Source organism: Solea solea, chromosome 19, assembly GCF_958295425.1.
Source record: "Solea solea chromosome 19, fSolSol10.1, whole genome shotgun sequence".
NCBI classification, from domain to species: Eukaryota; Metazoa; Chordata; class Actinopteri; order Pleuronectiformes; family Soleidae; genus Solea; species Solea solea.
In genome coordinates this window covers 9,009,761-9,026,101 of record NC_081152.1, presented here as the reverse complement: position 1 = coordinate 9,026,101, position 16,341 = coordinate 9,009,761, and the positions used below count along the sequence as shown (strand labels likewise).

The 16,341-nt window shown below is 40.0% G+C and overlaps 1 protein-coding gene across 3 annotated transcripts in view; it reads left to right on the top strand.

Annotated features, from left to right (window-relative positions):
• The first annotated feature begins 4,255 nt into the window (after positions 1-4,255).
• ptpn13 (protein tyrosine phosphatase non-receptor type 13) overlaps positions 4,256-16,341 on the top strand; it is a 46,934-nt gene continuing 34,848 nt past the window's right edge. For all 3 annotated transcript variants that reach the window (XM_058616846.1, XM_058616845.1, XM_058616844.1), the window contains exons 1-3: positions 4,256-4,603; positions 10,878-10,997; positions 14,532-14,698. In XM_058616846.1, the coding sequence (XP_058472829.1) occupies positions 10,883-10,997; positions 14,532-14,698 (282 nt within the window). In that variant the 5' untranslated portion in view covers positions 4,256-4,603; positions 10,878-10,882. The remainder of the gene's footprint in view (positions 4,604-10,877; positions 10,998-14,531; positions 14,699-16,341) is intronic.

Below are 16,341 nucleotides of genomic sequence, written 5' to 3'. Positions count from 1 at the left end.
GGGAGGGAGAGAGGAAGGGGGCAGAGGGAGACATGTTGCCATAGCAACACAACAGGAGCACGTCTGACGTCAAGGCCTGAGCAGATAGACGGAGAGAGATAGAGATGGGGGAGAGGAGAGGAGGGGAGGAGGGTGAGAGAGAGAGAGGAGGCTCTGTCTCGCCCCGGAAGGGAGGGGATGTTCCCATCCTGCACCGACGTCCCGCCAGCGCGAACATGAGGCTCAGAGTGAAAAACATGCAGCTTCTTGTATGATCTGCTCACAATCTCACATCGATGTCCCAAAACATTCAACCTTCCGTGCCGCAGCAAACATGGGCATCACACAGTCAAAACAATACGACTTTTTATTAACAATATCACACTCTCCATAATATTTACATAACTATATCAGTCGTTTTACATATAACTGAAATAACATATGTAAGGGCTGGGTCTAATATTAGTCTCATAGAAAATGTCACATTATTATATTCTACGTTCACTGACCTGTTTTGACCTATATCTGACCTGATTATTGATATTAAATACTAATTCATTTTTAAAGATTTTAGATGGGGGGAAAAAAACAGGAAATATGATTTGTTTTCAAAATGCTACATGCAAAGTAGATTTATTTTGTTTTAAATTATTGTAGCCTTTGATACACAGTATTTTTTCTGCAGTGTGAAATACTCACACTTATATCGCTAGACACAAAAAATGTGCTTTTTAAAAGCTAAAAAATATTATACATTATATTCAACTTTCATTGAGCTTTCTTTTTTACCGACATCTGACCCAATTATTGATATCGAATACTGTTTCATTTTAAAGAATTTATCCACATTTAGCCCACATTTCATATCCCTCTCTGAGGCCCACCTGCAATACTTCCAAGGACCACCAGTGGGCCATGACCCACACTTTGGTAAGCACCGACATGCAGTAATAACAAGCATAACGGATGTTACTCTGAAGACCCAACAGGAGGTGAGATTATAATTGTTTGAATTGAGGTCATGAGGTCGTCCGAGTGTTGACAGTGAATCCTCCTGACCTCAGTTTTCTGGTGAAAATGAATATAGACTTGTTGATCTCAGGGAATCGTTTTCATTTCATCCTTTTCTCCTGTTCCTATGGCAGCTGTAATCTCTGTTAGAGTTAACACCCTTTTTTTTCTCTCCCTCTTTCTCACTACAGACAGATGACTGTGTGTCATACATGCTAAACATCCACTGCTGCAAAAACTCAAATACAGGGCAGCATTGCTATCTGAATAAGACGTCACACGCTGTGTGATGTGAATATTCCACATGCTGTGACGATTGTTCCTTTTTTTTAGTTTAGAGTATGAGTCAGGTTATGAAAGTCAGAATATGCAATCAGACTATTGTCTTAATGTGTGTTTCAATCTCGGGGGGGTTCAATTACGGAACAGTCAAAGAGATGATTTAGTTAAAAACATAAATCAGTTAAATAGACTATACAAAATACAACTTTAAATAGATTATACAGAGCAGTTTAATCCAGGACGGTATATATCTGAATATTGCTGTCCGTATTAACATCGAGTTGTTACAGTAAATGGAGTGAGAGCGGCGAGCAGTAATGTAAGCTCAGCCCCTGATACGCCTCAGGTAATATGTAGGTTAGAGTAGAAGGATGTCTCAGGTCCTGCTTGGGCGAGATACTGTATGCACATCCAAATCAGTTTATGTATTACGTCCGATGTGGGTGCTTCAGGTAGAGAAATGCCTGGAAAAAAGCTTTGAAATTTAAATGTGTATCCACCAAAGTTGCTCACATCAAATATATCATATGTGTTCATTCATGTCTTTTTTTAACTCTTGGCAGACCAAGGAACTCCTCTGAAAGGCGATGAAGAGAAGTTTTAATGCTCTCCAGGTGGACACAAAAGCTGAACTAACCAGTCGACTCACCGCATGCTTTCAACCTGCAGGGCCAGACGCTCCACATTTCTCAGGCTGTCAGAACAGGCAGATCCACTCTTTCAAGTCTTGAGAGCAAATTGCCCCCGGGGGCTCAGGCTGTAGCTGTGATGGGGAGGTATTAAGGACAGCACTGATATAAATTGAACGAATCATAAATTCAGCACCTCTTAGTTACACTTCACAAGACATTACTTATCAAGACCCTGTTGGCCCGAACAGTTTCCTCTGCTCAGACTTAACCAGAACCACAACCTTCCTGTGACTCTACACTGAAACAATTAATCGATTAATCAATTACTAAATGAATCGACAACTATTTTGATAATGATCGGTTTGAAGCTTTTTTTCATGATTAAAACAAGATTTCCGATTGTTTAAGCTTCTTAAATGTGAGTATTTTCGTCATTTCTTTGCTCTGCATAACAAATAATTAATTAAAAGTGAATCATTTTGGTTTGTGCACAAAACAAGACATTTGAAAACATCATCATTTCCAGGTTTGACGAACACCGATCAACATTTTTTAAGGTTTTCTGATATTTTATGGAGCAAACGATTAATTGATTAATCGAGAAAATAATCGCAAATAATCGCTAGTTGCAGCTCTACTTCTTATGTGAGGAAAATTAGACTTAAAATATATATTCATTTGCTAACCAGTTAGGTAAAATCCCTTGTATTCGGTGCTCTTGTTTTTGTGACCTAGTTCAGAGTAACAAATGATCATAGTTTCAGTAACAAAAAAGGAAGCTGCAAGTGGAGGAGAGGAGCTGGAGAGAAAGGGTAGATCGAGAACTACAGAGTTTTAGACTGACCATATTTGTTATATTTAACAAGATCATTGTGTTTGTGTGGTTGTCTGCTGTCTTCATATGAACAGGTTTATAATGAGCACGCTGATATGAGGTATTACAGGTCCCTATGTGTGTGTCTAATTGCACAATGTTGCTACAGCATATGCAGGATTTGAAGCTTAAGTTATCTGGAGCAGCACACTTATTCCAAGACGTCCATGTCTGCATTATTGCATTAGAGAAAATTGAGATGACAATAAGCACCCTAAATGTTTTATGCTCATGCAACAGCTGCTGAAACACTGAAAAACAAGAATATCTGCTCTCGCTCTCTCTCTCTCTCTGTTAAAGCCTGAAAACCAGGGTTAATCTGGCAGTCGCAGAAGAGTCTTATCACGTCAGCCCACAGTTTGAGATAAAGGTCATGCTTTTTAGCACTGACAGGCTCCAGCAGGAAGAGATACAGTAGATAGAGAGGCCGCTCACCACAAGGCAGAAGAAGAAGAGTAATGTAATGATAGGCAAGTGCCACTAGATGGCACAAGGCAGTCAATATGAATGGTGCTGCTTTGAAGTGCACCAAGGGGAAGGAAGTACTCAACAGTGAATTGTTTCCTGGCAGCGATAGATGAGACAGCTTTGATGTTGTGGGAAACAGAAAAATAAGTTCACCCTTAGCTCCATTTTACTCGTATTTTTTATTTTCATTTTATTTGATCGAGAAACACGTGCCAGCTGTTCCACGCAGTCCACAGGGTGCAGAAGAAGGCATCACATGATACATCATCTCCATTGAAAAGCATTCAAAGTGGTGGTGGTGATGTGATGGTGTGTTTTTGGTCAGGATAGGAAGATTATGGTATATTCTCTATTTTAGAGCACACATAGATAACAGTTAAACTTTAGATAACACTAAACAATGTAAATGGTCAAAGCATCTATATACGAGATCAGCAAAAAGTGTGATCAAAAAAACCTGATGAGACAAATGAGAGAAAAGAAAACAAGATTTTATGACCTCCTTAGGACCTTTTCTTCAGTAGTCCTCCTGAAGACCAAAACCTGGTACTAATGAGGCAGAACCTCATTACTGTAAATTGTGTAAATTGTATATAGCTGCACACACTTATGTGTATGTGTGTGTTTGAATGGGCTGTGTGGACCAATTGTCAAACAAACCCATCCTTGAGAGGACATTTTTAACCTTTGAGGACATGTTGGCTGGTCCACACAACATTAACGTGGTTTTTGAGGATTAACACCTGGTTTTAAGGTAAGGGAATATGTTATGTCTAAATATGCCGAGTGTCCACACAAAGATGGCAAAACCAGCGTGTTTGTGTGTGTGTGTGTGTGTGTATATGTGTGTGTGTTACTATGGAAACGGTTAAATGACAGTCCCTAAGCAGCAGCCAATAGACAGCCATAGTAAGGTGTCTGGTTACTTCCAGTCTGCCCACGCTCGCTCTCTCTCTCTCTCTCTCGCTCTCTCTCTGAGGTAGGGAGGGAGGGGTTATTGAGCTCCTCACTCAGCAGTAATGGTAACTTGGCTGCACAGGACGGCAGCTCGATGCCGCGTAGCCGCCGTCAAACACGACTTCTGAGCAGTTTCCTAGGAACAGATTTGTTTATGTATATTTTTTAATTTTTCTTTCTTCCTTTTTTTTTTTTTTAACTGTTTGTAAAAGAGTACCTGCGGTGCAGTGGATATTCATCGGCGGCTTTAACCTGTTGCTTCGCTTCTGCTGCTGAACGTTCCAAGATGTTGCTTTGTGGATGGGATGGCGTCTGGTCCCGTTCGTGTGCTCACTCATAGCAACCTCGCCGGAGCATCCACATTTACCCTGAAACTCGCTCTCTAGCTTCTCCTCGTCCGGTAAGTTTCTTGTTAGCTGATAAAAGAAAAGAAGGTCGTGTGAATGTGTTTTAACTTTATTGTGTTGTTGCCAACTTTGACGTGACCGTCGGCAGCTTCTACCGGGAAAACTGAGGCATTCAGTCGGTTTGTGTTGAGGCTAAAAAACGCCGTTTTAAAGTGTCTCTCAAAGTGTGGGCTGCGGCCCGCTGCTGGTCTTTGGAGGTACTACATGTGGGCCTCAGTTGAGGATATATAAATTCTTCCATTTGGGTTAAAAAAAAATCTAAATTGAACGATATTTGTGTCTATTGACAGAACGAGTGCTGCTGTTTTGGTTAAAATGTTAAATTTGCAACTGACTTGATTTGTTATGCAATTGTCACGTTAAGCTACAAGCTAACTAATCAATGTATTAGAGGTTTCAACAAAGATGACACCATCAAGCTATGGGCCTTCGGACTCAAAATTGTTTCCTTTCAATCACTTTATTTATTATTATAAACCCATTGAGATGTATCATCTCGTCTTGGAGGGGGTCCTAGGAATAATAAAATAGCAGCCATTGTGATATCCTAATTGCGTTGTTTAACGCAAAAGATTAGTTGTTCAGCTTTAATGTGTACACAGCATAGTGTATCTCAGTTATGGCTAAATTGGTTATCACAGTTATGTTAATCAGTATTAAAGTCATCATTATTTAATCTAAACTGAGACAAAAAATGTTTGTTTACTTCACTCTTGTGCTAAGTTCTTGCTAACGTACAAATCACAATGTTGGCCTCAGATGCTTTGCAAAATATTTTATATTTTAATAGTTCTTTGAGCTACAAAAATCCTCTGACAAAGCTGCAAGCTAGCTTCTTTTAATCTCTGTTGTATTTGACCATACAATTAATTCCTTTCGTAGTAGGGGGCAGACATCAGTATTAAAATAACAAACACTTCCTTCATGTTCATCCACCTGCATCGTTTGTGTGTTTCTGACCAACAAGCATGTTGCCCTTCATTATGTGTCAGGACAGATTAATGTTTTCAGACAAAAATGATCAAAGTACATTTTGTTCAGATTAACGTTTTAGCTCAGTAATCTGCATCCCTACTAACACGTCTGTCATGTCACCATTCAGGCACACTGGGCATTTACATGCTGGTCTAAACAGGAAGATTATCATCTCCTCTGGAGCCATTTGCCTAGTCTAGAGAATATTACTAACAAGAAACAAAAAAGGGTGAAAAGTAAGCAGAAGGATTTCTTTTTAGTCTGACAACAAGGTGTACAGCTAAGAGTCAGGTTCTGGTAGACAAGAACCGGTCCAGAGGCAAATGTGAGAAACTGCATCATTGTTGTCAAAAGTCTCAGATTTTGCTCATCCATATTACAATGCAGCCCTGATGTTTTCAAATGAAAACGGAGCCAGCTGCGTTTTAAAATTTTTGGGGCAGGATACAAGGTGTAGCAGAACTTCAAGAAATGTCATATGGACATAGTTTGAAGGTTTTATGGAGGGGTTGAACGAAGTCAGTCTTGTTCCCCATCCCCCTTCATTACATAGAATAGTAATGAAGTTGCTTCAAGGTGAATGGTCGTCAGGGTTTAGATATGAGACCTGAAGAGGGGATGCTGTGTGACTGGGCAAGCTGACTATCCAAGGAGGATTTGATGGAGACGTGTGTGAGTGAGCATGTTCATAGGAAAAATAGCCAGTGGGTTGGGTTTGTGTTTTGGGAAGGGAAGAAGGGGGGTTGGAGTGAGGTTTTTGCAAAAACCATGCTCTGCATGTCACGGTACTCGCAGTAACCCTGTGATTAAGAGAAATGGAGCGGATGAGGTTGAGACCAAAATGAGAAGTGAGGGCTGTTGGTCCAGAACTGGGCTGATAATCATGGAATAGTCCTTTCTGGCTGTTCCTCACCCTGACAGTGCTGAGACACTAAACATCCAGGGTGGCTTACTGGTTAATCACACACGACTGCTCCACAACTGGAAGACACTCGGCCCAGTGATGTAATGGGCAATGTTGTGTCCCTCAAAAAGAAAAATGCCTCTGTGTTTTAATCACTGTAAGAGAATCTGGAAAAGCATGTCAAAGCAAATTGCCCCAGTTGTAAGTAGGGTACAGTTAATGAAAACCAGCCCCTGGGTTTGCCCTTTTATTGAGGTGAGTCACCACTTGTGCTCTATTCCCGCTACTGTTTTCATCCCAAGATTGAGGAAGACACATCTGTAAATACAGTTTGTGATACAATTTTTCCTTTACAAATTTGCAGCAAGGATACATCAGATGTTGTATATTCATAGCGGCAAAGTTTACATTTTACCACCACACTAGCCCACTGTCTGGTTTCGGTTTGCATTTTGACAACACACGTTCTTGCATCATCAGTCCTGTTGGTTTAAAAGACACTGTGATCCAGGTCTCCCTCGACAACGTGTGTTTTGAATTTGAATCGTGTGCTTGGAGTCTGCATGATACAGTACGATTCTGGGAATAGAGGTTCACTCAGAGTTTGTAGTTGAATTTTCCTGGCACTCCTAACTTTAGGAAGATTTTCACCTCTATGTTGGCATAGGGGTCCTCTTCTTGCCAGCCTCTGTTCCAAATGTTTTTGCCAGCTGAGACCACAGTTCTGATATTTGGAGGATACGAGCAAATTCCTCCTGATATCTTATGTTATGAGTTATGCTTTTGGAAGTAGAAGTGGAATCTGGTGTGTTTTTAATGGGTGATTTCCCTGAAAAGTGCAGTCACTCTGGTTTTCAAAGATTTAGGATAAAAGGGAGAAAGCTGTGCAGGCTGTTTCTGCTTCTTGTGTTCCTGGCACATTTGGGGAGATGAAAGTTTAATGAAAGCAACAGAAACTAAAATCATTTGTACATTTTGGGGTTAGCCATAGAGCAATGTTTCAGGTGATGGTGTTTGAAATCATTTCATGGTTTGCAGCTGTATCACAGACAGGAAGGTGGGAGGAAAGGAATAGTTTCACTTAAGTGCAGAGTTTAAGAGTGCTATCACGTTTCCAGGATTATTTTCTTTAAAATCCTTGTGACTAACTTTCAAACACTTTGCTGCAGCAGCACTCTAAGCCCCTTTTAAGTTTTTGCTCTAAGTTATAGTGTGGGAATACATGGGAATACCTAGAAACAAACATCCCCACTGTTTGAAAAGGGGGGAGAGAAAGAGAACGAGAGAGAGTGAGAGAGAATGAGGCGGTGATGTGGTGAAGGCTGTCTGCTCTTGCTGTTTTGGGCCGATGCCTCCTAAGCCCCCTCAATAATGAGTAGGACCATAGTCCAATGAGAGCGTAGCTGGCCTGCACAGCAGTCTCAGTGCGGATAAAAACATTCCACTGTAGGTCTCTGTTGAAATAACAAGGGCCACAAAACAATCGGTCTTCACAACACCCGCTCTCCCCATTCTCATGGGTAATGAGCAAGATGGGTAGTAACCCACTTCGCCTCTCACTCCAAGCCTTCCATTTACTAGAATGGTTAACCTGCATTCCTGCATTAACAACTAGGCCTGTGACATGCTTACTCATTTACTCTCTTCCCCCAAACCAGATTAGTAGACAGGATATTCTTTCAGGTATTGCCTCCAGTTAAATTTTACTGCCACTGATGATGTTAGTGACCCATTAATACAAAGAGCTTTGGAATGTTTATTTTGCTCAGGCTACTAGACAAACAACATTCACTCTCACTCTCACACTCACACCTACGGTCAATTTAGAGTGTCCAATTAACCTAATCTGCATATTTTTGGCCTGTGGCAAGAAACCAGAGTACCCAGAGACAGTGGGAACATACAAACACACACAGTTTCATAGTACACATCTGTAAACTCGGACTGGATAAAAACCTCCATTTAAAGTCATTTGGGTTCCTCAAACACTAATAGTAACACTAATATTTGCATTCAGAGCAGGGAAGTGAGACATGATCACAAGTGGTCACAGAAGAAGCATTCAGCACACATTTTAATGCCACATGTGGAAATACAAACTCATCACTGTCCCCTGTCCACATGTAATTACATCCTCTGCCGTGACTGTATCGTTGCAGGTGCATTGCTGTTAGCAAAAGCCTCAGTGGCAATATCTCAGGACACCGCCAGATGTCCTCTGGTTAAGCTTTTGGAGGAAAAGTGACATTAGTTTAAAACATCAGAAAATATGTCAGTTGTTAAAATTATGAATTTCTCTCAGTTGACCCAGAAAGGAACTGGTGTCTGGCCAAAAACACATTTTCTCGTTCTGTTGTGCCATGCCTATTTCTTTTTCCCTCATCGTGTGCTAAGCTTTGAGAAATGTAATCGATGACAATCAAACCTTGGGTTTTTGCATTATCATGTTTAGTGGAGGAACAGTAGAAGTAGGTGTATGTTATTTTATATAATTGTATCATGCATAGTTTGACAGTAAAAGCAGCATGATTTCTGATTTGTTTGGGTTAATTTGACTTTCCTGGATTTATCCTTCTGAGCTCTCTGGCAGACGTTATTCTTGGTCATTATCTCTGTCAAGGAGGTTATGTTTTTGCTGTCTGTCTGTCCTTGAGCAGCATAGCTCAAACAGTTTAAATGGATTTTGTGGACATTGTTTGGGTAGTATTAGATATTGTTGGTGATTCAGATATGAAAACCAAGCCGACTTGATGGAGGTTTAAGCTCTCTTGAGTGCTTTCTCTAGTTTAATCTGGTGGCAGGACCCGTGGTCTTCAGCACCAGTTGGCTGGTGTTGCCCTGATTCCATCCACCCTCTCTGTATGCTTGTTATTGAAGTTGTGCATGATTTCAGACATATGCGATATTAGGGTCAATAAATTGTACTTTCTTTCCAGAGTGGTAGAAATCACTCACTCTAGTTTTGTTAATTTCAGGTGCTGTGCAGAAATGCTTTGTAGTTTTAGAATGAAGTTCTGGAATGTTAGCAGAATTTTATTGTATATTTTACCTTACAACTTTGACATTCTCTATGCACACTCAACACATCAGACCAGTCTGCTGATTTTATACATTTGTCCTTTTAGGCTGCTAGCCTACATTTTACACTACTAAACCGTCTCTGTCAGCTTCACTTGCCTGGCGTCGCTACTTCATGTCTCCTTGCGGTGGCGCTGCTGAAATAAATGAGTTTGGCAGAAGTTACCTGGCAAAGAAGAGGGAGTTTACAGCGGGATAATGTCGGAGAAAGCTACGTGAAGAGATGCCCCATCCATGTTCAATACATTGACTTTAAGCAAATGTTTTTATCTTCAGTTAGACAGATATCGTAATGGATTGCTATATGATTGTGTGCAATATCTTGAATATCACTGAATCGTTGTATCGTGATATTATTGGTATCGTGGACCATGTATCGTGAATCTTATCGTATCACAAGGTACCCTGTGATTCCCACCCCTACTGCACATATTGTATGAGCATGTGACAGTTCACAACTTGTGAGCCTTGAAAGTAGATATCCGTTTATATATGCTTTTAATCTGCATGTGCTCTCTGGATAATTGACCACAGCACCGTTTCGTTGGTTGAAGGCTGGTGTTAATACTCTGTCATTGTGAAAAGGTCTGTTGAGGTTGGCAGTGCACCTCCACTCAACTTTTTCATTTTTTTTCAAGTGAACATATCATCTTATATTTGAAACACGTCTCGTCTCAGAGAACATAAATAAGATAAATCACTTTTGCCCATTTCGATACAAGAGATCCTTCTTTTTGGCCAAGATTCCTTGGAGTACAAAGATAAGCTCTCAAATGCAGAGACACTACTTTTGGAAACGGCACATTGCTCCACGTAGAAACTAGAAATTCAGTTTGTAACAATAAAACAAAATTACTTAACTCAGCATTAGACATCTTCAACAACAACAGTTGTGATGCAGAAAACGCACTTCCACACTCACAAGGTGAGAAAAGCTGGTGCAACTTTGTCGAATGTCTCTTCAGTGAAATAGGGTGTGCTTGCACAGATGATAAGATACCTTACATTTAGAAGACACAAGAGTTTGCCCATGAAAAAGAAGAAATGTTTGTGTTTGGGACCTACCTACAGTAGGAGATTAATCATGAAAGACATAGAGTACTATGCTGTTCCTGTTAATAGAGATGTGAGGTGATCTGTTGCATGATTTTATTTTATATTACTTGACTCCTTTCTTGTATAACTGGAGAAAAATATGTGCTCTCCCCCCTCCTTTATGGTTAAAGCTTATTTGTGTCCATTTATCTGTATTTATTGTCAGGGTTATTTCCTGGTGTTGATCACATGTCTCTCTGTCACTCTCTGCGCAGGGAAGATGCATGTGTCTCTGGCAGAAGCCCTGGAGGTTCGAGGAGGTCCGCTCCAGGAGGAAGAGGTCTGGGCAGTGCTCAGCCAGAGTGTGGAGAGCCTCCAGGAACTCTTCCACAAAGGTTTGAACATGTGGAATCCAGTCTGTAGGGACATTTCCTAGAAATATTTTTACATGCTCACAGACCTCATGGATTTGTCTTTCTTTCATACAGTACTCAGCCCCATTCATCTAGTTCCTCTTTTTCTTTTACACAACCTTTTCTCTTTTAACGCGTTTTTTTTATTTGTTTTGCTATATCGACACATTGTCTTTCCCTTAGATTTTTTTTTTTGTTTTCAATTTATAGTTTCATTTTTATAGATTATTTGAAGTGGAGTTGTATATGGTACTGACAAGTTATCAACACTGAATTCACAGCTGTTTCCATGAACTAGCGTGGGACCTGGACAATTGCTTTCACTAATAACATGGCTACGAGCCGAGACTGAAGTTAAAATACAAAAAGACTCGCTGAATAATTTCTACGCTCAGGCTGGAACCTGGAGTTTTAAATTAGTCATTTTACTCCATGGCACCCATGAGTTGTTAATCCACTGCTGCCTCCATCAGTACACTAAAATGCATTATATTTTATGACTTAAAGTTGGAAATCCTTTGATTTACATCGATGACACAAACTGACCAAACAAGACAGCAGCTCCTTTGTCCTTGTGAGTAAAAAAAAAAGCACATTTTTCTCTAGGGACTTTGGTGTGGAAGGATGAGTGGTTTACAATTCTTTTTGGAGTTTCCAGCTCCAAAAAGCTGTCTACAGTGAGATAAAGCAGAGAACATAGTTGTACGTTACAGTAGATCTTAGCAGGTGTACATTTTATTAAATGAACCCTTTGCTACATGGCTAAAATAAGTTTTTATTTGTGTCCCTGCAGGCAGCCTTATTATAACTAAGTGTTTGGCTTCCAGGCTGATTCAGGGAAAAGGCAGTAAATGTGATGCTCATAATGTGTCAATACCTTTTACAACCACCATCCCTTCAAGTTACTCTTAGATTTATTTTTTCGTAAAATCAAAACACTCAAACACACAAACCTTTAGCTGTCCGTTTGTTCCAAACTGGTTCATTGTCATTAACAGGATTGCAGATCGCATAGTTACCTAAGGTTTTGTTCTTGTGTGCTTTAATCATTGTGCAAATCATTTGTGTGTGTGGGCATGCATGTCCTGTGTCCTGTGACAGTGTCTTTGTAGCATTGGGTGACTAAAGAAGGTTTAACTCTGGGGACATCAGGCAGGATGTGAGTCAGCGGAGGATTTCAGAGCTGCATAAAAGTTTCCAAAACTTTTTTCATTTGTTGATCTCCTCTTTTTGTCCCGATAGGCATCAGAAATTAAAGTTGTCCACAAAGAAATCCGGTGTCTGTAGCCCTCACAATACTGAAATAAACACCACTGGTCATTTCATTTAAAACATATGGAATATTTTGCCGTGTTACCTGTCAGTCACCAACCGATTGACCTGCCCATGCTCTCGCAGTGTGTGACTGGAGTTTTCACAACAAGCTGGACAGATGAACACAGCTGAAGCAGAGACGATAGCCAGAACCTAGCGAGCAAGTTTTGAAAAAATGTCAGAGAAAGTGCAGCCAAAATTCCCCGTTCTACTACACACGGCGTCCTGCAGTGTTTTGAAGCAGAACTTTGACAAGAGGGCTCGTGGGAGGGATGTATCAGTTATCCAGACTTGCGCAACACTAGACTTGGCTGTGTGTTTCTGAATAAACCAGCTTGACGAACTTCAGCATCTGAAGACTAATCCCATCACTAACAATTCTGCGATGATGTAGGAATTCCCTCCTTATCAGTGTGAGGTGTTTGTGAGATTTTTTCCCCCAGAGTTCATGACAAGACTATTGTCTAAGATGGAGATAATGTTCTGGGCAATATGCGAGGTTGGATATTTTGTAGTGTTTTTGATTATTCATTCTCCGTGACTGCGATTGTCAACAAGTCCCCCTTTTTCCTTCAGTGTGTAGTTGTGTAGCTATCCTGGGTAAATTGTGGCCTCTCGTGTACACGTACAGTTTTAGACTGCTGAGTGAAGCTAAAATCTGAAGAGCAGATGTTAGAACCAGCTATTATATAGTCACTGAGCTATGTAAAGAAGTATGTTTACCACAAGAGTGGATAAATGACAGCAGCCATTTAAACTTTTTTCATTTGTTGGGCAGTTTGTTAGATGACCTAGTCGGCTATTAATGGAGAAGGTGGTGTTTTTTGTTTTTTTTTGCTGGTTTACACTTGAAAGATAAATTATATTAACTTCACGCTGTGCATGTATTTTAGTTTTCTCCCTGTGTGGTGACAGTCACTGTGGAGGAAAGGAGGTAATGTACATTTGACTTGGCTGAATTCACTGTGACTTTCCAGGCGCTTCTCAAACATTGTGAATGGCGTCACGTCGTCAAACACTTCACCACAAGTGCTTTCTTTTTTCCCCTGAGGTTTAACAGTAGCGGTTAGTTACTGTATTTGTTTAGGAATGATTTGTTTAAATAAGTGATGTGTGAACATTTCTGATTTGTTAGAAGAGTTCCACCCATCAACACAATATTTAGACCCGTATAGAAAGTAGTGTCTTGCATGCTCACATGTTTCTCTTGTCTGTCCCGCTGTTTGCTCCTGTGCTCACCCACTACTCCATATCTGTTGGTAAAGATGTGATTATTTGGGAATTGAATGCATTTGTACACAGTTTCTAATAAGCTCAGATACAGAAAGTACGTACAGAACAGCTCATCAGGCTGGCAAACCCCACTGTTATGGGATAAAGAACTTGAAGTGTGTGGTATAGTTTTCTCTGAAGTCTCAGGGTAATCAGATTTTTGAATAGTTAGTGTCTATTAGATCCATCAATGTGTATGGGTTGATGAAATAGTTTTTTAATGCGTTACCCACAGAAAAACAAAATGTGCTTAGGCTGAGTCATGCACTTCTGCCCAGCTCTGGTTTTGCTTATTCAGATTAAAGTTTTGTGTGGGTTACACCTAGTAACCCAGTCCACTTTTAAGTGAGATCTCCAAATGCTCACACAAGTTTTAAACAGGAAACTTTTATTTACATAGTAAATTCCAGCTTTTGAAAGCAGATATTCAGTGCCTCAAATTCAGTTCCTCTGTTCGTTTCTGTGTGCCTTTGCAGAGTTTCGCTTCAGTCGAAGAAAAGAATTTTGCAGCGCTGCTCAAACATTCCTTTGTGTATTTTTAAAACATTCTCTAACCATAGCACTGGCTGCGGGTTTGTAGGAAAAGAGAATTACGCTGTGTAGCCATTCCGCTCTGCCTCCATGCTTCTACAGTTATTTTCATGCAGGCAAAGAAAGCAACATGTGTTTTTGTTTACTTCAATCATCTTGAGTTTCCATTAACGCCAAAATCCTAAGAGAGAAACATTTGCTGTGGTTGGATAGGTCCACGCGTGTAAATGCTTAGACAAAATTTGAAGCTGAGCTTTTAATACAACACTTTACTTCACCAGTGTGTCTGTGCGATTATAGCAAAGAATTTAAATAAATGAAATCTGTGTGTTCTTCCTTTTTTTTTTTCTTTGATTCTGATCATATCTGCAGTTGCTGACTTGTGTTTCCCTCCTCCAGACCCTGCAGCCATGGGCTTCATCATCTCTCCTTGGTCCCTCCTGCTCATGCCCTCTGGCAACATCTCATTCATGGACGAGTATGTCACCCAGCAGGACTTAAGAGCGTTTACAGCTCCAGAGGTCCTGGAGGGGGTTTCCTTGTCTTCAGTCTCTGACATAGAGAAGGTATAAAGTCTACTCATCTAGTACCAGAATCTTAGAAGTCCATATTTTGTTGTTCTCAAGTAGTGTGCATTACATTAGCTTTCCAAAGCTTTTGTTAATGCTTGTACATTTTCAGTAAACATTTGTTTTGTTTTGGTTTTGGTTTTATTTAATTAAGTCTACTTTCAGTACCCTAATTAAGATGTTGACATCATGTTTGTTTTAATTGGATATTTTAGAATTGTTGCATGTTACAGTTCCTCTACAGGACTAACACACCTTTGCGTTCTTTAACTATTTGATTAGAGATATTGGACATTGACAAACTTTAACATTTAAATATACCAGATTATACATGCACATGTACATACTTTAAAAGATAACAAAAGGAGCAAGAAAAATATATAAACATGACAAAAACAATATCAACAACAATTAGGCTGCGTTCAAATTCATGAAGTCAGACTACTAACAATATAAAATATGTGACGTGGCAAGGCAAACCAGGAAGTAGGAACCACAAAATATAATAATAAATGTATTGTACCTTATATTGTTTATGTCTCACTAAATGTCTTCCCTCTGTGGTCTCTGAGGCAAATAACATGTAAAAATGCACAAACTGGCAAAATATCCAGTAGTAACAACTTCTGTTGTTGTTGTCAGCTTCCACATGTTTACATTTAATAGTGTTTTTGTTCTGTTTGTGAACTTTTTCATCCAATACATCTGGCCTCTTTATGTTCTCTGTGATTATGTGTGGAGCTGTGGCTATTAAATCCCTCTGTTGTTGTGATGGGATAATCAGGTGTTGGAGCACATCAGGTCCAATATAGCTATGATGTTGAGAAAAGCCATATTATTTCCTGCAGTGTAATAAATAACCTCATTTACATATTCTCAGAACCACACCCCCACAATTTAACTCTGCCCCTCTGGTAGAAGTGCTGAAGGCTTGCATGACTGGATTCCTGTTTCTGGCACAGCCCCACAGACCTCAACACTGTTTGTGCTGAGTCAGTTTTCCAGCCCTAGGCCTGTCTCCCCAGCTGAGTTATTTCAGTGTAGAAAATGTAATCTGCTTCTCTCATTATCACAGACTGGTTAGATATACGTCAGCTGCAAATGCCACGATTTTCCATTCACTTTTTCATCATATGCAGTGGTATCGCTGCTTTTATGCGAGTGGCTTTGAAAATTTCCACATTGACTGGAGGTGTGTGTGTGTCTTTAAATCTGTACTGTGAGATTTGTTCCTAAAAGACCTTGACGGCTATGTTGCATTCTTTGGCAATCCTCGAATTATTCTTTCCTCTACCAAGCCCAACATTCAGGGGAAGTGATTTCTCTCCAAGTAATGAGTGCACGGTAATAAGGAGGGGGAAATGGAAAAATGTTTTTGGATTTAGACTGAAAGCCCCTGTTTTTTTTTCTTTTTTCTTTCCACCCAAAAAAAGAATGAATTCCTTTTATTACAACCCAGCAGTTGTTGAGCTCAAGTCTGTCTCTGTCTTTCCTTCACAAAGAGACTTATTTTAGAAGGGGTCAGTGCCTAGTTTTATCTGACAGCATCAAAACCGTTTGCTCATCTTTTCTTCTTGTACTCTACATTTGTCTGTTTTAAAATGTTTTTTTTTTTTTTTTTAATCTTGGCTCTTGGGTTC